The sequence below is a fragment of the Poromitra crassiceps genome (assembly GCF_964638095.1).
Source record: "Poromitra crassiceps genome assembly, contig: HAP1_SCAFFOLD_980, whole genome shotgun sequence".
NCBI lineage: Eukaryota > Metazoa > Chordata > Actinopteri > Beryciformes > Melamphaidae > Poromitra > Poromitra crassiceps.
The window spans coordinates 9335-32414 of NW_028151430.1; the positions used below are offsets into that span (position 1 = coordinate 9335).

A 23080-nucleotide genomic window follows, 5' to 3' on the forward strand; every position below is an offset into this window, starting at 1 on the left:
ACACTACACACACATCTATTCCTGCTACTCCACACTACACACACATCTATTCCTGCTACTCCACACTACACAGACAACATCTATTCCTGCTACTCCACACTACACACACATCTATTCCTGCTACTCCACACTACACAGACAACATCTATTCCTGCTACTCCACACTACACACACATCTATTCCTGCTACTCCACACTACACAGACAACATCTGACCATAGGCTCCATGTAATTATCACTATATGAAAATGTGACAATCCGTATGGTGGACAGAACAAATGAAAGGTGATATCAGCGACACTACATGTTAGTCTGCCGTAGTCATCACTAATGTGACGCTTGACCATCACAGTTTCACAAGCTCTCCATCCAAATGAGATTATTGTCACTTTATGATTCTTTTTTTTTTATTGTTTACATTCCAGCAGCCAATGGCATCATCCCTAGAAAGGTTTGTGGCTCAGAAATAAACAGAATTGTGCAAAGTCAGACTTTGTTGTTGGTGAACTTTTAGTGATCACGTCATATTCTGCTTGCATTGAATCCTGAACCTCAGATGACGTATCGCATTCGCTCTCCAGATAATAATTTGAAGGTCATGTAAATGGGTTTCCAGCTAGAACCATATATAACCAACTAACCATAACCAACATCTAACCATATATAACCAACATCTAACCATATTTGAGTGTTTTGACATTTCCATATGGTTTGGTTTGTGTTTTACCAGGAAGCGTCCAGAGACAGCAGCTCGATCCCTCTCTGTAGCATGGGTTTGAACCTCAGCGTCAGGGGGAACGGCACTTTGGCTGCAGGACAAAACAACAACAATCATTAACAAACATCATCATTAACACATTCACTGCCAGCCGTTTTTTTTTTACTGTAGGTAGCTTCTGCCAAAGGGTTTTTTTGAGGATTCTGGCTCATCTTTCAAGACCTGAGGATTCTTTTCTGCTAAGATTTTGTGAACACAAAATATCTCAAAAGAACTAATAGAATGTGTGCTTTCTCTGTCTAAAAGAGTTAGTTTGTAGAGTTAGTAGTTATGTAGGCATTAGCACTTGAATACAGCATGGTTTCAGCGTCTGAAAATTTAAGCTGAGATAAATAGCTTTTTGTGAAATTCGATAGAACAGTCACTTTAACCATTCATTTTTGGCATCAGTAAGACGTCAGACATCTAAACAATAGTTTTGAACAGTAATTTCCTCCATAACAGCAGGAAACCCCCCTCTCCTTCAAACTCCTCCCTCCGTGTGTGTTCTTCTTGGCTGCAGCGGGCGTGTCACAAGCGAGTTTCTGCTGCTGCTGCTGCCGCTCCTGTCTGCTGGCGGCCGCTGGGCAAGTCTGGATGGGCTCGCTCGTTTCTTGGGGTTTCGGTTGAGAGCTTTGATGAAGCTTTTGCGATTCTGGTCTTATTTATACTGCGTGTTTCAAAGTGTGTTGCACCCATAATCTATTATGCAAATTTGCAATCCCCCACCGCCAGCAACCAGCGCGAAAACGAAAGCGTTTTCGCCAATCCATTTTACAGTATGAGAATGGTTTCATCGCGCGTTCCCCTGCAGTTTTGGCTCGGCTTTTTCTAGTCTGGAGAGCACTGTCGCCACTTAGTTTTAGTTTTTTTTGACGTATCAACTCGTCATTGGCAGTCAACCGTTGGATTTTTTTTGACGTATCAACTCGTCATTGGCAGTGAACGTGTTAACAACCGACAATCAGTGTTTCCCCTACAATAGACCCTTTTCACGGGGGCAGGGTAAACACAGGTGCAAGCAAAACACTAACGAGGGTTTAAAACTTCCATGATTGGAAGTTGTAAACCCTCATTAGCGTTTTGCTTGCACCTGTGTTTAGTCCGCCTTTTCCACACAAAATGGCCCCCGTGAAAAGGGTCTATTGCAGACAGCCACTCACTTTTAGCTTCTGATTTCTGTGTGGTGCTGATGGACGGCTCCTTTTATTGTGAAATAAAACGTGCTATGAGGCATTATTATATTATGATATATGTTATGTATATTATTATATATTGTATTATATATGAGTGCATCATTTGGCCTCTGTACAGTTTATGGTCGGAGGTGGACTGCGAACATTTTTGAGATTTTCAAGTGGGCCATGATGAGTGAAGGTTGATGATGAGGCGAGTATCTTTCTGTCGATCAACAGATGAAGCAGCTAATGGTTGCAGCTCTAAAGTGTTCTTTTAGAAATGTTTTCTACTTCTTCCTCCAGCTTTTTCACAGATGACAGTCAGCCTATGGAGTGAATTGTGGCTCAGTATTCAGAAACAAATAAAATAGGATGAATACAAGTTTATTAACCCTCGCCCCTCTGTGTCAAATTCCATCATTAGCCACTTCAGTGTTGCAGATACCATCAAAAGACTCTCTAGTAAGTGCTTGCACAAGGGATATTTACATCTTATTATCCTGTGTTTTTTGAATCTGATGTTCTGGATTTGTCCAGTGACTGTTGAGAAAGGTCAGCTGACGACAGGGGAAAGTCCTTGTGGCGGCATGGAGAGACAGCTGACAGGAGGGAACAGACCCCACCGGGACAGGCATGGGTTAGCTTCCCATGGCTGTAGTTTCCCAGGCTTTTCAGCACGTTGGAAACACCCGCTTTAGCTACGAAAAGTAAATATAAGAGAATACCCCCGGAGTCTGCGAGAGTGGGGGCGGAAGAGGACTCATCGGCTGATATCGCGGTAATAGACTTTGGACCGGAAACGACTATGAGCAACACGAGCACAGTGCAAGAGAGCACCACAGGAATTGCAGCAGCGGGCCACAAGCTTCGGTGTTTGAGGGAGAATGGTGTCATGGAGGAGTCTGACTCGGGCACGGAGGCTATTGCCCACAGGCTTCCGTGTTGGAGGGAGGAGGGACAGAGGCCTCGCCTTGACTATACCCTTCTGACTGTCATACATCTGCGAAGGCAAGGTCAAATCAGTCGAGTGAAGCACAGCAACGGGATGTAAACCAAAGTTTGCAGTGCATCAATACCACTGTCATGGAGGAGTTGGAGTTGGCACGGAAGCTGTTGCCCGGTGCTGCTGATAAACTGTGGGAGACGACACAGAGGGGAGGGTTGAAAGCAGAGGAGGGCACACCTGGGACGCCAGGTGTTGCCGACGAGCCCTCTAGAGGTGTAGTGGTTTTGTCGTCGAAACGCCGGTGAAGGGGGGTTACCACCTGATGACTCCAATGACTCTTTTAACCCTCGCCCCTCTGTGTCAAATTCCATCATTAGCCACTTCAGTGTTGCAGATACCATCAAAAGACTCTCTAGTAAGTGCTTGCACAAGGGATATTTACATCTTATTATCCTGTGTTTTTTGAATCTATAAATGATAATAATAAAATAATAGCATAATAATAATAATAACAACAATAATAATTGGTAGGTAACTTTAGTCCTACACAAAATGGCCCCCGTGAAAAGGGTCTATCGTACAGGCCAACGAGGATCACCGCCAGGCCTGATTTTTCTTTTTATTTTACAAATTTCAATACAAACCTTTATGGCATATTAAAATACAACAACACGTATAATGTTGACAGTAATACAAGAGCACTAAATGATGGATTTACTTTTGGGAGCCTGTGAGTTTGCATCCCTGTAATGTTTTGCAATAGGTGAGACCACTTATTTATTCAGCAATAAATGCACTTTCTTTTTTGCATGTTTTTAGCGGGGGGTTCCTATGTGGAGGAAACGTCAGGGGAGCACGGGGAGAACATGCAGACTCCACACAGAAAGGACGTTTTTGACGAGACACCTGGACCGTAGGCACTGAGGACATGGAACTGGGGACACACCCTCAGCGCCCACAGCATCCAGGCAGGAATCGAACCCAGGACCTTCTTGCTGTGAGGCGACAGCCCTACCACATGCACTTTAAGTCATCCTCTCCATAGAGAGCCCCAGGAACGAGTCCGGAAATCATCGATGCTAACACTCCTGGTTCTTCACTGTTTTCCCCTATGGGAGTTTTGAATGGGTTTTTGGCGCGATGCTTCTAATAATCTCTCTGGGCAACGCAAGCTTAATCAAACGTGAACGAGTGTTTAGTAATATCATCTCCACACATGAGGACCACTTTTATGAGTTTTGAAGCTTTTACGTGCCGTTAAACGGGCGGCTAGCTAGCAAACGGCTAAATGAGACTACACTGTTGAGTCGACGGGGATATATACGTCAATAACGTCATCACTTCAAAGGACAAACACGGAAATTCTCTTTCCCTCACCTGGTTCAGCCCGGGGGATTCAGTGCACAGCAGCGCACACATCAACAACAGTCCAGGTTGAGTGCTGACGTGACGTGGAAGCCTATGCGACAGTGTGTAGTCTGGATTAGCTTAGCTCGAGCTTTTTACTTCTAGCGCTCGCATTTACGCTTCAAAACTCATGAAAGTGGTCCTCATGTGTGAAGATTATCCGGCTGAACACTGGTTCGCGTTTGATTAAGCTTGTGTTGCCCACAGACCTTATTTGAAGCATCGCGGCAAAAACCCATTCAAAAATCCCATAGACAGAAACAGTGAAGAACCAGGAAGTCCGGGACTTCGACTACAAAAATACATCATCCCTGGGGCTCTCTATTGTGATCACTTTGTTTCAAGTCTTGAATATACCGAGCGTACCAACATTTGTAAGCAAATAGACAGTAAATTGCAGACCACCTGCTGCGCCACCTGACCGAAGCCGACCGCGCCAATATGGTATCCCGTGGCGTGCAGCGTCGGTTTAGGTTTTGTTTCCGGTCGGTACCACCTGGCCTGAAAAAAAATTCTAGGAGAAACACTAACCAGGGTTCGTACGGTCATGGAAAAGCCTGGAAAATCATGGACATTTAAATTAAATCTCCAGGTAAGGGCCTGTGTCCACCTAGCGTCTTTTCATCAGCTCTGGCGTATATTTTCAATTGTTTCCAATGGGGGGAGAGCGTATGCGAGCGCACACGGACATCTAGAGAAAGTGCGCTGCGTCCAGCGTCTTATTTTCACAGCGCTCTGGTGTTTTTGTGCGCCCGACTCCCAGCGCTTCCAGCTGAAATTATTTTAACTTTTCAGAAAGACGCTGGTGTCGGGTGCTCCTTTTCTGGCCACTAATCATATGAAAAAACTATCGCAACAGAGACAGAAAGGCTCAATTGTGGTAGCAGATTGGCTAGACACTTAATATTTCTCGTGAGTGTTGAGCTAAATCACTGTATGTGTGTTGTTTGCTATTGTTAGCTGTCAGCTATCAAGATACTACCGCACTGAGCTAACGTTAGTTTCAGACTGCTTCCTTGTTATATTGTGCGCCGAGATCAGCATTCCCCAGCACACTCCCAGCGTTTAATGTCGGAAAAAGACGCTAGGTGGACACAGGCCCTAATGGAAAAGTTTTTTTTTTGGGGGGGGGGGGGGGGATCCGACAAGGTTTTGGAAAAGTCATGGAAATTTGTTTAATAAATATTTTCATGATGTTCATTTACACTAGGGATGTTCATTTTGAAAAATTTCCATAATCGAAAATCGGGAAAATTAACTATCAATTATCGATTATCGATAGCGTAATAATAATAATAATAATAATAATAATAATAATAATATATATATTTTTTTTTACTCTGGTCTGGTAATAACGTTGCACGTTCTCGGCCAGCTATAATGGCGATGCCGCTGTATAGTAAGAATATCAGACACTGGCGCTGTGGCCAGGTAAACAAACATGTTACATGTCAGGTTACATGATGTAAGGCAATCGGCATCTTCCAGCTTAGCTGACAGCACAAGAGTCAAATCAACAGGCCTGAGCCTCACTGAGGTCCGCAGACCGCTGGGTGCGTTTGTTTGTGTCCCCGGCGCATGCCGGTGTGAATTCCCCATGTTTAAAACAGTTTTGTTGGCACAAAGGCCCGTGCCCAGCCTGAAAACTAGAGACTATATGAAGCTCCACCTCACGTTAGTCGGCTGTGCAATGGAGTGGGGCGAGGAGGAACGAATTCCAACCAAACGTAGTCCGTCAAAAAAAAAAAAAAAAAAAATGAATAATAATAATAATCGATCCAAATTCCACATGATCGATTCAATTCCTTAACGATCAATTATCGATTTTCGATAATTGATGAACATCCCTAATTTACACTGAGTTCAGAGCATAAAATGAGTATTGTGTAAATTGGCACGGCACGTAACGTTAACCGTCGCTGTGTTTCTGAATCCAGTGAGTTACAGGCACGCCCACTAGCCTACATCTGCCTGCTGCCTGCAGCCGAGGTAACGTTAGCACTTAGCCGTTAGCAAAGTCGTACTCTGACGCCTGACACAGGCCAGGGGAAGTGCAGCTTCAACACTATGTGGCATTTCAAAGATAATCACCAATTATGGCTCGCGAAAGACAAGACGACGCGCTAAATGTGCTGTAAAATGCTGCTGTGAAGCGGAAAAGCACGAGAGCGCAGCTGCTGTTGCAAGCAGCCCAATTCATCAGTGAGATTATTGACATCCAGCGATGCTAACGTTAGCGTCCCGTTAGCACCACAGCAAAGAAATAGACACGTTTGTATATATATATATATATATATATATATATATATATATCATTTTATTATATAAAAAGTGAGCAAGTGTGCAATACCTGTCTGCTGTCTGTTAAAATGTTTGTCCCACTGATGATGTCATAATGCCTATGACATCATCAGTGCCTATGACAATGGCCGAGCTGCATGTGGCGAGCCTAGGGTTACCCTAGTGTATATACACCCTAGTGTATATCTACTGTATTTACAAAAAATCTAGTCTATGAACACATCGAGCGTTTTATTTTTTAGACACACACCTGGACACACTTATTTTTCAGTTATTTTCAATTGGTTGCGGCGAAAAGAGCTGCCTGGCTGTCATAGAGCTATTATGGCACAGTAGAAGAGCTGCCTGGCTGTCATAGAGCTATTATGGCACAGTAGAAATCTGAATATATTACTGTCCCTTCAAAATATCATGGAATCCAAAAAGAGGATGTGGCTTCCCTTTTTTTTATCATAAGAAAAAATGCATTAGACACCAACACAATATTCTTTAGTCTGGAGCTTAGGTCTGGGTTAGGTTCTTTAGTTTAGTCTGGCCCTTAGGTCTGGGTTAGGTTCTTTAGTTTAGTCTGGCCCTTAGGTCTGGGTTAGGTTCTTTAGTTTAGTCTGGCCCTTAGGTCTGGGTTAGGTTCTTTAGTTTAGTCTGGCCCTTAGGTCTGGGTTAGGTTCTTTAGTTTAGTCTGGCCCTTAGGTCTGGGTTAGGTTCTTTAGTTTAGTCTGGCCCTTAGGTCTGGGTTAGGTTCTTTAGTTTAGTCTGGCCCTTAGGTCTGGGTTAGGTTCTTTAGTTTAGTCTGGCCCTTAGGTCTGGGTTAGGTTCTTTAGTTTAGTCTGGCCCTTAGGTCTGGGTTAGGTTCTTTAGTTTAGTCTGGACCTTAGGTCTGGGTTAGGTTCTTTAGTTTAGTCTGGCCCTTAGGTCTGGGTTAGGTTCTTTAGTTTAGTCTGGCCCTTAGGTCTGGGTTAGGTTCTTTAGTTTAGTCTGGCCCTTAGGTCTGGGTTAGGTTCTTTAGTTTAGTCTGGACCTTAGGTCTGGGTTAGGGTTAGGTTCTTTAGTTTAGTCTGGCCCTTAGGTCTGGGTTAGGTTCTTTAGTTTAGTCTGGACCTTAGGTCTGGGTTAGGGTTAGGTTCTTTAGTTTAGTCTGGACCTTAGGTCTGGGTTAGGTTCTTTAGTTTAGTCTGGACCTTAGGTCTGGGTTAGGGTTAGGTTTTTTAGTTTAGTCTGGACCTTAGGTCTGGGTTAAGGCTGCTTTATGCTCACCATGCCGTGAAGGGCGCGGGGGTGGAGCGAGGGCCGGGCGCGTCAAATGACGTAATTTGTTGGGCGTGGTTATTCGCTACCTCCGTAGGGCGCCCACCGTGTGCCTGAAGATTTTTCTCCGCACGGCTTCTCCCCAAACATGGACGCTTTCGAGCCACTGAGCCCTGAACACTGAGCTGTGTTTTCACCACATTTCTTGACCCATGTGGTAGGCTAAACCTTTATTTGCAACTTTTCGTTTTTAGTCATTTCACCAAGTAAATGTGTTGTGTTGAGAGCATGATTGAGAGAGATTAAAAGCAGCACAGAGTAGGCTATCAGGGCTGAGAACTGAAACGGCTATTCAGTAAAAACAAGTTTGGTGATTCATTCATGTGCTGATGTGCGGTCGTTTGAGAGTGAAAGCGCACTCAGTACTGCACATAATAGCTTTTAATTGCGACTTTTTCACGCCTGTTCTCACTTTTACCATTGTACAATACATGCTGATCATTTGGTTGATCACTTCTGAGTATAAAAGCATTTGCCCCAGTGCGAGGTCCACACGGTGACTCGCAGAGCTCCACCCCACGGAGCTTGCTCGAGTATAATGAGCCCTTTAGGGTTAGGTTCTTTAGTTTAGTCTGGACCTTAGAGAGCCTCTGACCTGCAAATCAAGTTGTCCATTGAAGCAAATGTTTGATTACATATTGGTCAATTAGCATGATTCCAAATTATACTGAACGTAATAAAAAAAAATAAAAAAAACGATGGCTGCATGTACTACAATATTGTGATTGCAATGTGACATGATTGACAGCTGAAGAACTCACTTATAACGAATCCGGAGAAGGCCCAGTTGATCCACCCACCGATCACGATCATGGGCAGGACGTTGGTCAGGTTGCCTTTCATCATGTCTGTCAGCATGCTGGTGTCTGGAACCAAGGGACAGACGGATGGACGGATTCACACAAACACACACACACACACACACACACACACACACATCCATGTAATGCAAGTACCACATAAATTAATGGCAAGAGAGAACATACGCAGGGGAAAACTTTGCTTGTGCGCATACCCTGACATATGTACAGTATGTACACGCACGCACACGTGACGCATACACATGCCAGGTCGCCATTGTAAATAAGAATTTGTTCTTAATGACTTACCTGGTTAAATAAAGGTTAAAGTCAAACTGAACCTGTTGGTCACGTGTGTCGCAGTCCGTTTCAGACTGAAAACATAATTTGTCTGAGATGACAAGTTGAGAGGCGGGTCATAGTATCATGTCGATGATTTGATTTGACAATTCTGTCGACTGGCTTTGGCAATTGGTCAATCATGGCGTGTTCCGCCCCCAAATCGAGTGGGATTCAGCGTGTTGTCGTGCTACGCGAGTGGGATCCGCGGAGTATCAGGCAGCCAGCTGCTTCGTGCGGAGGGAGCGGACAATCCGATGCATGGGTGCTGCCCGCCCGCCTGGAATCTCCGAGGGCAGACCCCTGACAACCACGCTCTCAAGCACGCGCCTTTTACGCTATTTCTGTAAATACGATATTCCTGGAATGCGCGTTGTAACGAGCCAGTTACATTTCTTTGCATTCTTAGAGATGATAGTTTTTGTTTTTTGTTCATGTTTCTAACAATTGGCCAAGTTAGTAGTTAGTTTATGGGATAGGAATTCTGCCAGATGACAGGCACTAGGCGCCATTTTCTACTTCATTTGGAAGAGAAAATTATCCTGAAATGAAGATTTGATTGACAGCTGCATGTCGTGATATGATTGGTTGAAATGGGGTAGAAATTTGATAGTACTAGGTGACGTCAGCAAACTGTACATTACCGTTATCAATGAAATCTTTAAAAATGAACTTTTGATGTGAAAAAGTGTGAAAAACTAAAGAAATTTGATTTTTGTGATTTTCTTTTTTGCATACATTATTAAATAGGTGCACTGCATACCCAGGTATTTGAACTAAAATATATCTTGGGTTCAGCTCGACTTTAAATAAAATAAAATAAATAAACACACACACACACACACACACACACACACACACACACACACACACACACACAAACACACACACACACACACACACACACACACACACACACACACCTGTCATGGGGTTCTTGGGGACGACCTTCCTCTTGACCTTCTTGAAGAAGCCCGTCTCCACGTCGTTGAAGTAATGCTTCCTCATGGTGAAAGACTGCAGGGGTCAAAACGGTCACCATCACAAATCAGTCCAGTCTTGTTGTACGATCAAGTGCTCTGCTAGCTCAACATATGGCCAGCCAATGTGAAATAGTGGTGGTTATTTCTACTGTATGTGTGTTTATGTCATGCTCCAAGGGGCTTGCTACAGTACTCGAGGGGGTCATGTATTTTGCTTACAAGGACCTATACGGCTCCACACAGATGTATGGATTGTTTTTTGCCCTCTGTACTATTTTATTTCTATTGTCTTTCCCCCCCTTGTTTCAAAACAATGCAGGGCCAAAACAAACTGAGCGAGGGCCAAGTTTGGCCCGCGGGCCCCAAATTGGTCAGTCATGATTGGTCAGCCATGATTGGTCAGCCATGATTGAGGTGACTGTAAGAATGGTTTGTACATCGTCCCTGTAGTAAAGAACCCTGACAGTGACAGTGAGGACATCGTCCCTGTAGTAAAGAACCCTGACAGTGACTGTGAGGACATCGTCCCTGTAGTAAAGAACCCTGACAGTGACTGTGAGGACATCGTCCCTGTAGTAAAGAACCCTGACAGTGACTGTGAGGACATCGTCGCTGTAGTAAAGAACCCTGACAGTGACTGTGAGGACATCGTCCCTGTAGTAAAGAACCCTGACAGTGACTGTGAGGACACCCTCCCTGTAGTAAAGAGACACAGCAGATTCACTCCTTACCTGTCGGGGGATGTACTTGCCGTTCTCCCGGAGGATGCGGCTCCGTAACAGCACCTGACTGGACAGGAGAGGAGACACCACATCACTGTCACATACACAACCTCCACCATGGCCAACAGGCAAAACACACTCACAACACTCTGCCAGACAATCAAGTCAACCGCTTAAAGGAGAATTTCGTTTTTTTTTAACCTGGACCCCTCTCCTCACATTAATTATGATCTGACGACTCACCCAGTGATCTCCGCAGCGTTTCTGGCCATCCTACGCGTTGTTTTGAGATCAATACTCTCCAATCCAGTCGTAAAATAGAGCTCCGTGGGGGCCAAGTGGCAGCCTGTCTTTCCTGCATCTAAATAGCGCTTGACTGCTGCGTAGGCGGGCACAGGGCGTGGTTTTTGCATAACCTATGTGCGATTCGAAATCACGCGTCAGAGGTAGGCTTATTGGGAACCCCTAACCCTTAACCCCTAAACCTAAATGTGTGATGTGTCTGTCATCTTTTGTCCTTAATAGCTTAATGTATTTTGACGTGCTTGTTAAAAAAAAAAGTTGGGGTTTGGGCATTTTGGGGGCATTCTTATCGGGACAAATGACTTTTGTGTCAGGACAAGTGAAAAACAAATTTGAGTTGTCCGAAGGGACAAGTGCCTCAAAAAGTGAATGTTGAGCCCCGTTTATGATTCAGACATATTCCCTTTATGTAGCCCCGCCCACTTGACCCAGTTGTGTTATGACTTCCTGTTCAGAACACCGTCTGTTTGACCTGCTCACTAGTACTGTACTGTCACAGGAAGTGTCAACACAATAGGAAGTAACTGGCTGAGTCCTGTGTTGGAACATAAGGTGAGGTGCCTCTACCCTGCAAATTCAACAAATGCATCAGAATGCATCAAGTTGTGCAGCACCGGGAGAGAGAGCACTTGGGGGCGGGACAATCCAGCAGACACACCTACACAGTTTCAATTCAGAGTAGGGATGTTCATCAATTATCGAAAATCGATAATTGATCGTTAAGGAATTGATTCGATCATGTGGAATTTTGGAATTATTAAAAAAAAAAAAAAAATGTGCAGACTAGGTTTGGGTGGAATTCGTTCCTCCTCGGCCCACTCCATTGCACAGCCGACTAACGTGAGGTGGAGCTTCATATAGTCTCTAGTTTTCTGGCTGGGCACGGGCCTTTGTGCCGACAAAACTGTTTTAAACATGGGGAATTCACACCGGCATGCGCCGGGGACACAAACAAACGCACCCAGCGGTCTGCGGACCTCAGTGAGGCTCAGGCCTGTTGATTTGACTCTTGTGCTGTCAGCTAAGCTGGAAGACACCGATTGCCTTACATCATGTAACCTGACATGTAACATGTTTGTTTACCTGGCCACAGCGCTAGTGTCTGATATTCTTACTACACAGCGGCATCGCCATTATAGCTGGCCGAGAACGCACAACGTTATTACCAGACCAAAGTAAAAAAAAAAAAAAAAAAAAGGCTTTAAAATGTACACATTTCCACTTATTTTTTGTTAACATTGTCTACCTGTCAGAAACCTGCTCCATGTCGACCTTCTTGTCGCTGTGCAGCAGCTGGGTGACGTAGTGGCGGATGATCCCCACAAAGAAGGTGATGAAGACGATGGGCAGGACCACCCAGATCCGAATACTGGAGTCCAGGAGGAGCTCCGGACCGGCCATGGCTCGCTGTTTACACACACTGAGGGAGAAGCTCTGACCGAGGGAGAGGCAAGGCAGGAGGAAAACATGGAGAGAGAGAGTGGAGGAGAGATGTGTCAGAATCTACAGGCAGTGATGACATCAAAATCAGAAACTGTGACATCAGTGTTTCCCCTACAATTGTACAGGCCTGGTGGGCCCGCCAGGCCTGAAAAAAAAAGACTAATAACGTAAATTACCAATATGAATATGAATGTATAATGACATCACAACAGTCTAATCCTAATGTTAATATCCTCCAAATCTGGCTTCAAACGATCAACATTTTTCAGCAAGGGTCACTCCCCTGGGGTTCCTCCATACAACATCGATATGGACCACCCCCCCTAAAAACATGCAGAAGATCGTCATCTGACCAGTGACGACAACATTTGAAGTTGGTCCCTGGGCGCTGGACACAAGAAAGAGGCCCACTGCTCCTGGCTGCCCCCCGGAGGAAGGACAAGCCTGGATGGGATAAATGCAGAGACTGTTTCACCGGCATGAGTGTGTGTGTGTGTGTGGCTGGCCACATGCGTGTGTGTGTGGCTGGCCACATGCGTGTGTGTGTGTGTGTGTGTGTGTGTGTGTGTGTGTGGCTGGCCACATGCGTGTGTGTGTGGCTGGCCACATGCGTGTGTGTGTGTGGCTGGCCACATGCGTGTGTGTGTGGCTGGCCACATGCGTGTGTGTGTGGCTGGCCACATGCGTGTGTGTGTGTGTTCGTGTGACAAATCAAGACGGGTTTGTCCGTCCAGTTCTTCTTCTTCGGTTTAGGTTTTGAAGTCCCTCCAGGCCTGAAAAAATGTCTAGGCGAAACACTGGACATTGATGCAGAGAGATAGTTTTAGACTGATACGGCTATCTTTAAATTTGACTATTCGGATGCCCCAAAAAAATAAAATAAGAATTATTTTCATTATTATTATCATTATTATTATTTAGATCATAGGAGGCATAGAAAAAATAAAAGAAACTAGAACAGTACTTGTTTCTAAACCACAAGGACTGGATTGTTATACACATGGTCATGTTCCAGTGCAGGCAGGAGCGAGTGTGTCGCCCTCTACTGATCATGCAATGACACTGCAGCTCAAAACATTAATTTTTACTGGGGGACCTCCTTCAACAAATCAAAAGCATTCAGTGATAATGTATGGATGGACTACCACCATGGCATTACATTCCAACTGAAAGTAACTTAAGATCTTGTGATACTAAGTAACGTTATTGATAATATAACAGCTGTTACTCTACTGTGAAATCAATTTAAATTGTACTGTTATTTATTTCCACTTGCCAATGTATCTCCATGTATTGCATCGTATGAATGTTTAGACTGATGGGGGGGGGGGGTCTCTTAGTTAGGACCATTTAGCAGTACTGCTAGTGTTTAGGGTCTTTGGGTGTTTTGTAGGCTAGTGGTTGTAAAAGTTATTCTAAAATACATGCACTTTTTCCATAATGTAGACGACGTGTTAGTAAACAGATACTGTATTTCAAATAGCAACTGATCGGCATAGTGTCTGGGCCCTGTGCTTGTGAATAAAGTGAAGTGTCCCACAGCAGCACACAGAGCTGACAGAGGTAGGCTACTCACTGCAGCAAAGACCTGGGACAGCAGCAGCGCTTCTGATCACACTGTTGTTCTCGTTAAGGGAATAACGTTAAGTTTAGCCAAGACCAGAAAGTACTGTTGAAAGTCATTCTGATTCAGCTAACGCTAGCATGATCGTTTACAGCTTCACTGGGAGCAAAGTTGGCTAACGACGCTAGCCCGCCGGCTAACTTGGCTAATACATTAACGTTAGTTACCTTTCACCTTTGAACTAGTATCTGCCCAAAATAACACAATAACTATGACAGTTTATTTGACAGACTACGGCCGACACGGTATATTACAGAGAATATTTCACATTATACGTCTCAAATGAACTTCAGGTAACTTACCACATTTGTGAAGTTTGTAAATAGCAACAAACACGTTCCGTTGGTAAAATTTCCGCAAAGAAGAAACTACTTCCTGATCTTCTTCTTCTTCTTTGGATTTCCGGCAGACTAGGCACGGGTTGGTGCATTGCTGCCTCACCCTGTTAAACTACGTCACTGCACATTGACCTATATCCTCTGATACAGGTCTGTAGCTACAAGGAAGCGAACTACTTCCCTAATACTATTTATTTGTGCCACCCCATCACCCAACAGTGTTTTAAGGGAAAAGCTTTTAACTCCCAGTTTGCCCAGCTCAATAAATAACTCCCTCCTTTCCTCTGCATAGTGTGAACATTGCAACAGTACAGGCTACGTTCACACAGCCATACTTAGTGCTTGAATCTAATCTTTCCCCCCCTAAGTGACTCAGGTCAGTCTTTTTCATGACTGTGTGAACAGTACAAGTCACATTGAAAGTGACTTTTTTAAAGACGACCTGGGCTACTTTCAAATGTGGAAAAACATCAGATTCGAATCTGATGTTTTGGAATGTGACTCCGGTGTGAACAGACATCTGGCCCATATCTGACTTAATGCTTCAATGTGACTCTTACCTCATTCCAGAGCGACATTCATCACTATTCTGCGCTGGCGGGAGGAGGGAGGACCAAGCAGGTAGATTGTGATTACAAACATGGAGGACAGCTGTGACGGAGCTAATCAGTGGAGAGACAGTGAGGTTTTAGACCTTATATGTATTAGCAAGAAGTAGCAGCTATTGCTCCACAAAATGCCATCATTAAAATGTTGGCTCTCTTTCTCCTCCTCCTCGCTATCATCTGCTCCTGTATTCACTGGCTTCCACTGCACAATAACTTGTAAATTAAACCGTAAACAACAGATGAAACAACATCGTCAGCTACCGCCATGTTTACTGCTGTCTTCTTCTGGGTTTACGTAGAACAGCAGTGTGCTGCGTGTGACGTTATAGTTGTTCTTCTGTGCATGCGGGTCACTTCATGTCCGTGATCTGTTCACACTGGAGTCGGATATGGGCCACTTTTAAAAAGTCTGTGTGAACAGCCACACAAAAAAATCTGTGAGCAACAAGTCAGATTCAAGCACTAAGGATGGCTGTGTGAACGTAGCCTATGTTTCCCCATGATCATCAGCCCACTTGCCAGCCCACAATGCCCTAATCTAAGCCTGGTCAGTTTGATGTCATCTGACCTAGGCATGCTCACCCTGCCACCAGCTCTCACAGAATGTTGGATACTGTATAGTTTCCTCCCTTTATGGTCACCCTCCCACTCCTGCTGCCACTGCCGACTAATCCTCTCGCTAATGATGCTCCGACACTCCATCTTGCCAAGTGCCACCTGCACATCTACCCTACCTCTACTCAAACTGGCCTTAGACACAGGGGCGGTTCTAGGCCTTTTTTGGGTGGGCTTTTTTTTTTTTTTTTCTCTCTCTCTCTCTCTCCAAATCCATGGTGGTCATTAGTAGCAGTTTCTGTTAAAATGATCTTTATTTATTATTTATTTTTGCTTTAAAACTATTTTTTTATTTTCTGCTTAAAGTTCATGAAAAAAAGTGGCATTCTTGTTTTTTCCCACAATAATTTCATAATACCATTTGTAATGCCACCGTTGTAGTGGTACATTTTCTCAGATTTATTGGTGTCTTTCTAGTCACACAATTTAATAGTCAGTGTTTCCCATACACTGATCTATTTGTGGTGGTACACACTACATAGATTTTGACCCCCACAAATACTGCCACATATTAATTTCAACTAGTTGACTGCAAACTCCTGCTTTAGTGCTTACAGTATATTATTATCTTGTCGGAATATTATTCCAGCCAATAAGTTAGGAAGTTCCCTTTTGATTTAATTTTACTTTTGTTTTGCCTACAAAGCAAAATGTTACTTTACTTGAAACTCCCCTGAAGTGATTTTGGTATTATTTATGCAAGCATAATTCTACCATATAGTACCTGTAAGCAGAATATATATAGTATATATAGGGAAACAATTATTTTTTCATCGCTGTAAACCAACAGAACGGTAAAGAAGATATTGATGTGTGTAGTTCTTCATAGATCTATGTCTCTTCATTTTGATCTCAAAGTGCGCCAGTTTGATCCATTTTTACTTGAAACTGTACAAAAAACTGTACAAAAAAAAAGCTCTGATGCTAAAACCGCCCCTGACAGCTTATCCGCCTCCTCATTCCCCTCAACTCCTGCATGCGCTGGCACCCACAAAAAGCCCACTCTCCACCCCTGCCTCTCTAGTTCAGTCAGTTTCATTAATATCTCCCCAACTATGTCTACTCTAGCTCTACCCCCCTCACCTCCCCCCAAAGCCATCAAGGCAGAAAGAGAATCGGAGCATTCAACAGCCTGACTGAATCCCCCCTCTTCCACCCACCACAATGCAAACTACTTCCTGTCTTTTTCTCCTCCTCCTCCTCCTGCTTCTTCTTCTTCTTCTTCTTCTACTTCTTCTTCTTCTTTGGTTTTTAATGGCGGCTGGCAGGCAGGCACCCAAAACGATGCATTACCGCTAGCTATTGGATTTAAAGTGAATTGACGAATTATCCACCTACTCATTCGAATATATAAGTTAAGTTAAGTTAAGTTATCCTTTATTTATCCCCTTGGGGAAATTCATCCTCTGCATTTGACCCATCCTCTACTAGGAACCTTCCTAGAACTAGGAGCAGTGGTCATATATAGCCTATATATATATATATATATATATATATATATATATATATATAAATTCAGTTTCCTCTGATTTGAGGTATAGTGCAGATTTTCGGCCACAGGAAGTGTAGTCTTTGAGGTAGGAAGTTCATCTTGGGCTCAAATTGAAGCTCATGAACTTGGGCAGTTTTCTGGAACAAGTGCGGAATTGATATTCACCATGTGCTGGAAAATAATCATTTTTGAGGAGAATTTGTAAAATGGACAGTATTTTTTTCTATTTTTGTGGGTGACATTTTACAATATAATTTCTAGCAAGCCCCATAATCTTATTTTACCCAGCATACTTCCTGCAAAATGCCATGCTTGCATGATTATTTATGCCATTACAGTACCTTATTATTTGCATTTACACGATTTTGTCCCAAACAGGTTGTTTTTTCACGGCCCCGAGTTGAACGAGGTCCCTATGCCTTGAGATGGCCCAAGTTATAAGATAACAGGAAAGCATAGTGAAAAAAAAAGGTAGCAGAAAACATCCTGAGGAGCGGGGTTGGCCCGCCCAGAAACTCCGCTGTTGCATACTCCTGTACTTGTTTAATTGTTGTTATTGAGTCTATTTCTGCAATAACTGCACTTTATGGCTGTTTAAACTAGACGAACATTGACATTATTCGAGGCGGACAGGCAAGGAGTCAGCCATTACCGTTTTGCTAGCGACGTTCTGATTGGCCGGTTACGATGTCAACTACGAGGCGGGTCGCTGATTGGCTCGTCTGCTTTGCAGTTTCTGCAGAGAGTCCTCCCAGAGTTGAGGCCAGACGGTCCCGCAGAACCAAAACGAAATGTGAGTTCACGTGACCGGCTGGTCTACCAGGGCTATGGTTCTGGTCCAATACAGCCTCACAAGCTGCTTGTGTCAGAATGAAACATTTTAAATGGTTCAGATAAGCTTCCTGCTACCCAACTTTCAGCAGCTGTCAGCTCTATCACACCCTGCAGGTGAGAAGGAAGCGGTGCAGGTCGGGTCCGGGACATCGTCAGTGGGTATGACATCATCAGCCTATCAGTGCCTGTCATAAATCTCTGATGACATCACAATTGCTTGTAGGGGGACTAACCCCCCAAACACTTTTTTTCAGCTTTTAACCAACTAGGGATCTCGCGCGCTCGATTCCTAGGCTCGCCTCGCCCTGGCTGCTCCTTGATGGCATACTTCAGGGATACGTCAGATCGGCAATACGTCATTTTGTAGCCGACACATGTTCCCGCCCCTTTTAGGTGGAAAACACAAGCCCCTCCCCATAGAGAGCTCCAGGGATGATGTATTTTTGTAGGCTGAATGCGGAAGTCCCGAACTTCCTGGTTCTTCACTGTTTCTGTCTATGGGATTTTTGAATGGGTTTTTGGCGCGATGCTTCAAATAATGTCTGTGGGCAACGCAAGTTTAATCAAACGCGAACCAAGGTTCAGCGGGATAATCTTCACACATGAGGACCACTTTCATGAGTTTTGAAGCGTAACTGCGAGCCCTAGAGGTAAAAAGCTCGTGCTAAGCTAATCCAGAACTACACACAGTGTCGCATAGGCGTCCAGGCATTGATTGCGAGAGAAAGAATTTCCGCGTTCACTCGTGATGACGTATAATATCCGCGTCGTCTCATTTAGCCGTTTGCTAGCTAGCCACCCTTTTAACGGCACATAAAAGCTTCAAAACTCATAAAAGTGGTCTTCATGTGTGAAGATGATGTTACTAAACACTGGTTCGCGTTTGATTAAGCCAGCGTTGCCCAGAGAGATTATTAGAAGCATCGCGCCAAAAACCCATTCAAAACTCCCATAGGCGAAAACAGTGAAGAACCAGGGCTGTTAGCATCGATGATTTCCGGACTCGTTCCTGGAGCTCTCTATTGACTTCAATGTGAAATAGCACAACCAAAAAAATATATAGAAAAATAACAGAATATATCTTCTTTATTAATTACCCCAAAACACCATGACATGACAATAAACTCGCCTTACCATAGAAGATACATCGGAAATACTTTGACCCATCTAAAATCATGTGACTCATGACCCGTCTCTGACCTACTTCCGGTGTCCGTCCGCCTGTTGCTAATTCTCTTCTGTTATTTCCATCAGTCTTTTGTGTTGCTGCCTTCGGCTCTGGTGAAATAAAATCGATCTCCTTGCTCAGCCTTAACATGATGGTGCTTTTCAATTGTTTTGAGAGAGAAAAAGTCCGCTGCTCGGGAAGCCCTTGTAGTTGTGTGTTACGTCGACTCCGCTAGGCCGGAGGCAGGGGTTTAGCGAAGCCGCGGTCTTGCCTGGTGAGTGGCCGCTGGGGTAGTGGCTTCCCTTCTCCCCGTAGCGTAACCCCCGTCCGCCCGCGCAGCGCATGCATGTAAATAACAACAAATTGATATCCATTCTCCTGGCCGATTGTCTCATTGCCTATGTAGGTCATATAGAGGCACCAGTATTTCATAACCAGTTAAAAAGTTCCGTGTATGGATTTAATTTTAACGTTATACGTTAAAGCCTACTTGGGCTATGGGCGGTCGCTATGACGACCAGCCGGGGCTGTATGACATGAGTCACATGATTTTAGATAGGTCAAAGTCATATTTCCGATGTATCTTGCCCATTCTATGGCCAGACGAGTTGTAATATATTGTCATGTCATGGTGTTTTGGGGTCATTAATAAACGAGATTGATTCTGTTGTTATGTGCTATGTGAGAGGCTTGTGTTTTCCCCCTAAAAGGGGGCGGGGCCTAATTGCCGATCTGATGTATGCTGGATCACATGTCCCTATAGCTGGCAACATTCAGCTGTCCATGCCTGAAGGCAGACTGCTACTTCTTTTTTGTGACATCACAGTGAGCTTTATAACCACTGATGAGGATCTGGGATCACTGGGATTTATGACATCACTGATGATGTCACAGTGGGATTTTGATGATGTCACAGTGGGATTTATGACATCACTGATGATGTCACAGTGGGATTTATGACATCACGGATTACGTCACAGTGGGATTTATGACATCACAGTGGGACAATCACAGTGGGACAGAGAAACAAACAGACAGAGCCCCAGCTCCCATTTATATACTGATGATGATGATATTATGGCACAGGTGTGCCTCAGAAGGGAAGGATTTATGACACTGATGATGTCACAATGTCAATGACATCACTGATAATATGATGTCACCTAAACAGTGACATCATCAGTGATGTATGACATCATTGATGATGTCATAGACATTGTGACATTATCAGTGATATCATAACACCTTCCCAGCTGAGGCTAGTAGAAGGACAAACATCATCCAGACTCATAGACTGTACTCCAGACTCCAAATATTAAGTAAATCACAGGTATCTAGATAGATATAAAGGTATTCATCCAGGTGTGTTGAACAAAATGAAGGAACAAGACAAAGGGTCAATGTTGTCAGTGCTTCATGAGCTGCGTCTGGAGGGGTCACCGTGTGACGCGGTGATCAGAGTGGCTGATGTGGAATTCAACGCCCACAAGGCCGTCCTCTGCACCTGCAGCCAATACTTCCACGCTCTCTTCACCCATGGCTGGACGTCCCAGGACAACATCTACGACATGGCCTGCCCCGTGTCAGCAGACATGATGCGTCTCCTCATAGACTACGCCTACACCCGCTCTGTCCCGGTGACCGAGGACAACGTGGAGGAGCTGTTGATAGCAGCAGACTACCTCGGCATCATGGGGGTCGTCCGCTCCTGCTGTGAGTTCCTGGAGGCGCGGCTCTGCCCGGAGAACTGCATCGGCATCTTTAAGTTTGTAGACTTCTACTACTGCCCGGACCTGAGGAGCAAGGCCTTTCTCTTCATCCTGGAGCACTTTGAGCAGATCGCCGCGGCCTCCGAAGAGTTCCTGGAACTCCCTCTGGAGCAGCTGATGGACATCCTGGGGCAGGAAGATCTGAACGTGAGGCGGGAGAGCACGGCGTTCGAGGCCGTGCTCCACTGGACCGCCCACTCACCCGAGGAGCGTGAAGATCACATGTCCGTGCTGCTGCCCAAGATCCGCCTGGGCTTGATGACCACCGACTACTTCATCAACCAGGTGAAGAACAACAGTCTGGTTAAGGACAACGGCGAGTGTGAGGCGGTCATCATCGACGCAGAGAAGGCCATGTATGATGTCATCACCAACAGACCCTCCAACCCTCTGACACGCCCGCGCCTGCCTCATGCCGTCCTGTTGGCCATCGGAGGCTGGGGTTACGGCCATGTAACCAATAGAATTGAGGTATACGATCCCCGCGCCGAGCTCTGGATCAATGTACTAAACGTTGAGCCTCTCCGGGCTTACCATGGCACCGCTTTCTTAAATGGTGCCGTCTACTGTGTTGGCGGCCACAACAGGAGTCACAGTCTCAGCAGCGTGCGGAGGTTCGACCTCCGTACTCGTACTTGGCACGATGTGGCGCCTATGCATAATCGCCGGGCCCGTGTCAGCATGGCAGTACTGAATGGCAGCATCTATGCCATGGGAGGCTACAATGGAGACATCCAGCTCGACAGTGCCGAGCGCTATGATCCTCAGACTGACAAGTGGACTCTGCTCCCACCCATGAATGAGCAGAGGAGCTACGCCAGCGCCACAGTACTCAACGGCAAGGTGTACATCTGTGGTGGTTACGATGGGAACAGGCTCCTGAACACAGCTGAGTGCTACAACCCAGACACCAACCAGTGGACAAAGATCGCCCACATGAGCAGCAGGCGCAACTTCTTGGGCGTCATCGCCTACAGACAGCGCGTCTACGCAGTGGGCGGCTACAACGGCACCACTGACCTGCGCAGCGCCGAGGCCTACGAGCCACTAACCAACACGTGGAGCGCCATGCCCGACATGCTGACTCCACGCTGCGACTTTGGCATTGAGGTGGTGGACGACCAGCTGTTCGTGTGTGGAGGCTTCCACATCTCCGATGAGGTGGAGCGCTACGACGAGAGCACCAACGAGTGGCACGAGGCCTGCAGTATGAGGATGCCATGCGATGGGCTCAGCTGCTGTGTGGCACATGGACTGTCCAACATGGCCGAGTACGCCTCGTCTCGCCACACCCTGCCCTGACCCCTCCCCCTATTTGCATGTTTGCATGCTTAACTGTCTCCTCCTGTAGTCATGGTCAGAAACACAAGTGACAGGTAGTCTCTCCTCCAAAGCACCATGATGTCAGGTAGTCTCTCCTCCAAAGCACCATGATGTCAGGTAGTCTCTCCTCCAAAGCACCATGATGTCAGGTAGTCTCTCCAAAGCACCATGATGTCAGGTAGTCTCTCCAAAGCACCATGATGTCAGGTAGTCTCTCCTCCAAAGCACCATGATGTCAGGTAGTCTCCTCCAAAGCACCATGATGTCCGTTTTGGAAAAAGAAAAGCACGATCTGAAGTTGGTCCTCTTGTGGATTTACAGTTCCTACCGTCATGACCTCCTCCTCCCACTAATCACTCTAATTATACTTGACGACCTGCCTTGGTGCTGAAGACAGCAGCAGAGGAGGAGAGAGCAGCGCTCTGCTCAGTGTGAGTTTCTGAAGGCCGATATTTTGGGATTGAAACTTCCCTGCTGATAATCAATGTCTTTACTATCATGGGGGGGGGGAAATCCAGTATTCAGCCTCTGAAACAGCAGCAGAGCATCATGGGAGATGCAGTCTTTGTCCACCGTACCACAGTAATACATTACATTTGAAAATAGTGTCTTAAATAAAGCCTGAACCATCAAAGAATTGAGAGAAAATTCTAATTCTTTGAATCTGGAGTCTTTATTGGTCCTTCTGACAAAAAAATAATAATAATAATATAATTTTGCAAGTCTGATCTTCAAATCGTCTCATATGATACATCAGGCCTTATATAGTCCTTATGTTTTTTTCCCCAACAAACAAAAACATAATAAAACAAGACAAGATTTAACA

General features: G+C 45.1%; 1 protein-coding gene across 1 annotated transcript; it reads right to left on the minus strand.

Moving 5' to 3' along the window:
* Positions 1-722: 722 nt before the first annotated feature.
* LOC310771668 (ER membrane protein complex subunit 3-like) lies at positions 723-14470 on the minus strand (the record flags this gene model as incomplete). Its single annotated transcript, XM_083664223.1, has 6 exons — positions 14410-14470; positions 12287-12474; positions 10747-10804; positions 9956-10049; positions 8655-8759; positions 723-808 (listed from the first exon to the last, which is right to left on the minus strand). Exons 2-6 carry the CDS (start codon positions 12439-12441, stop codon positions 723-725), a joined length of 498 nt encoding a protein of 165 aa, XP_083520349.1. The 5' UTR covers positions 12442-12474; positions 14410-14470.
* Positions 14471-23080: the final 8610 nt, after the last annotated feature.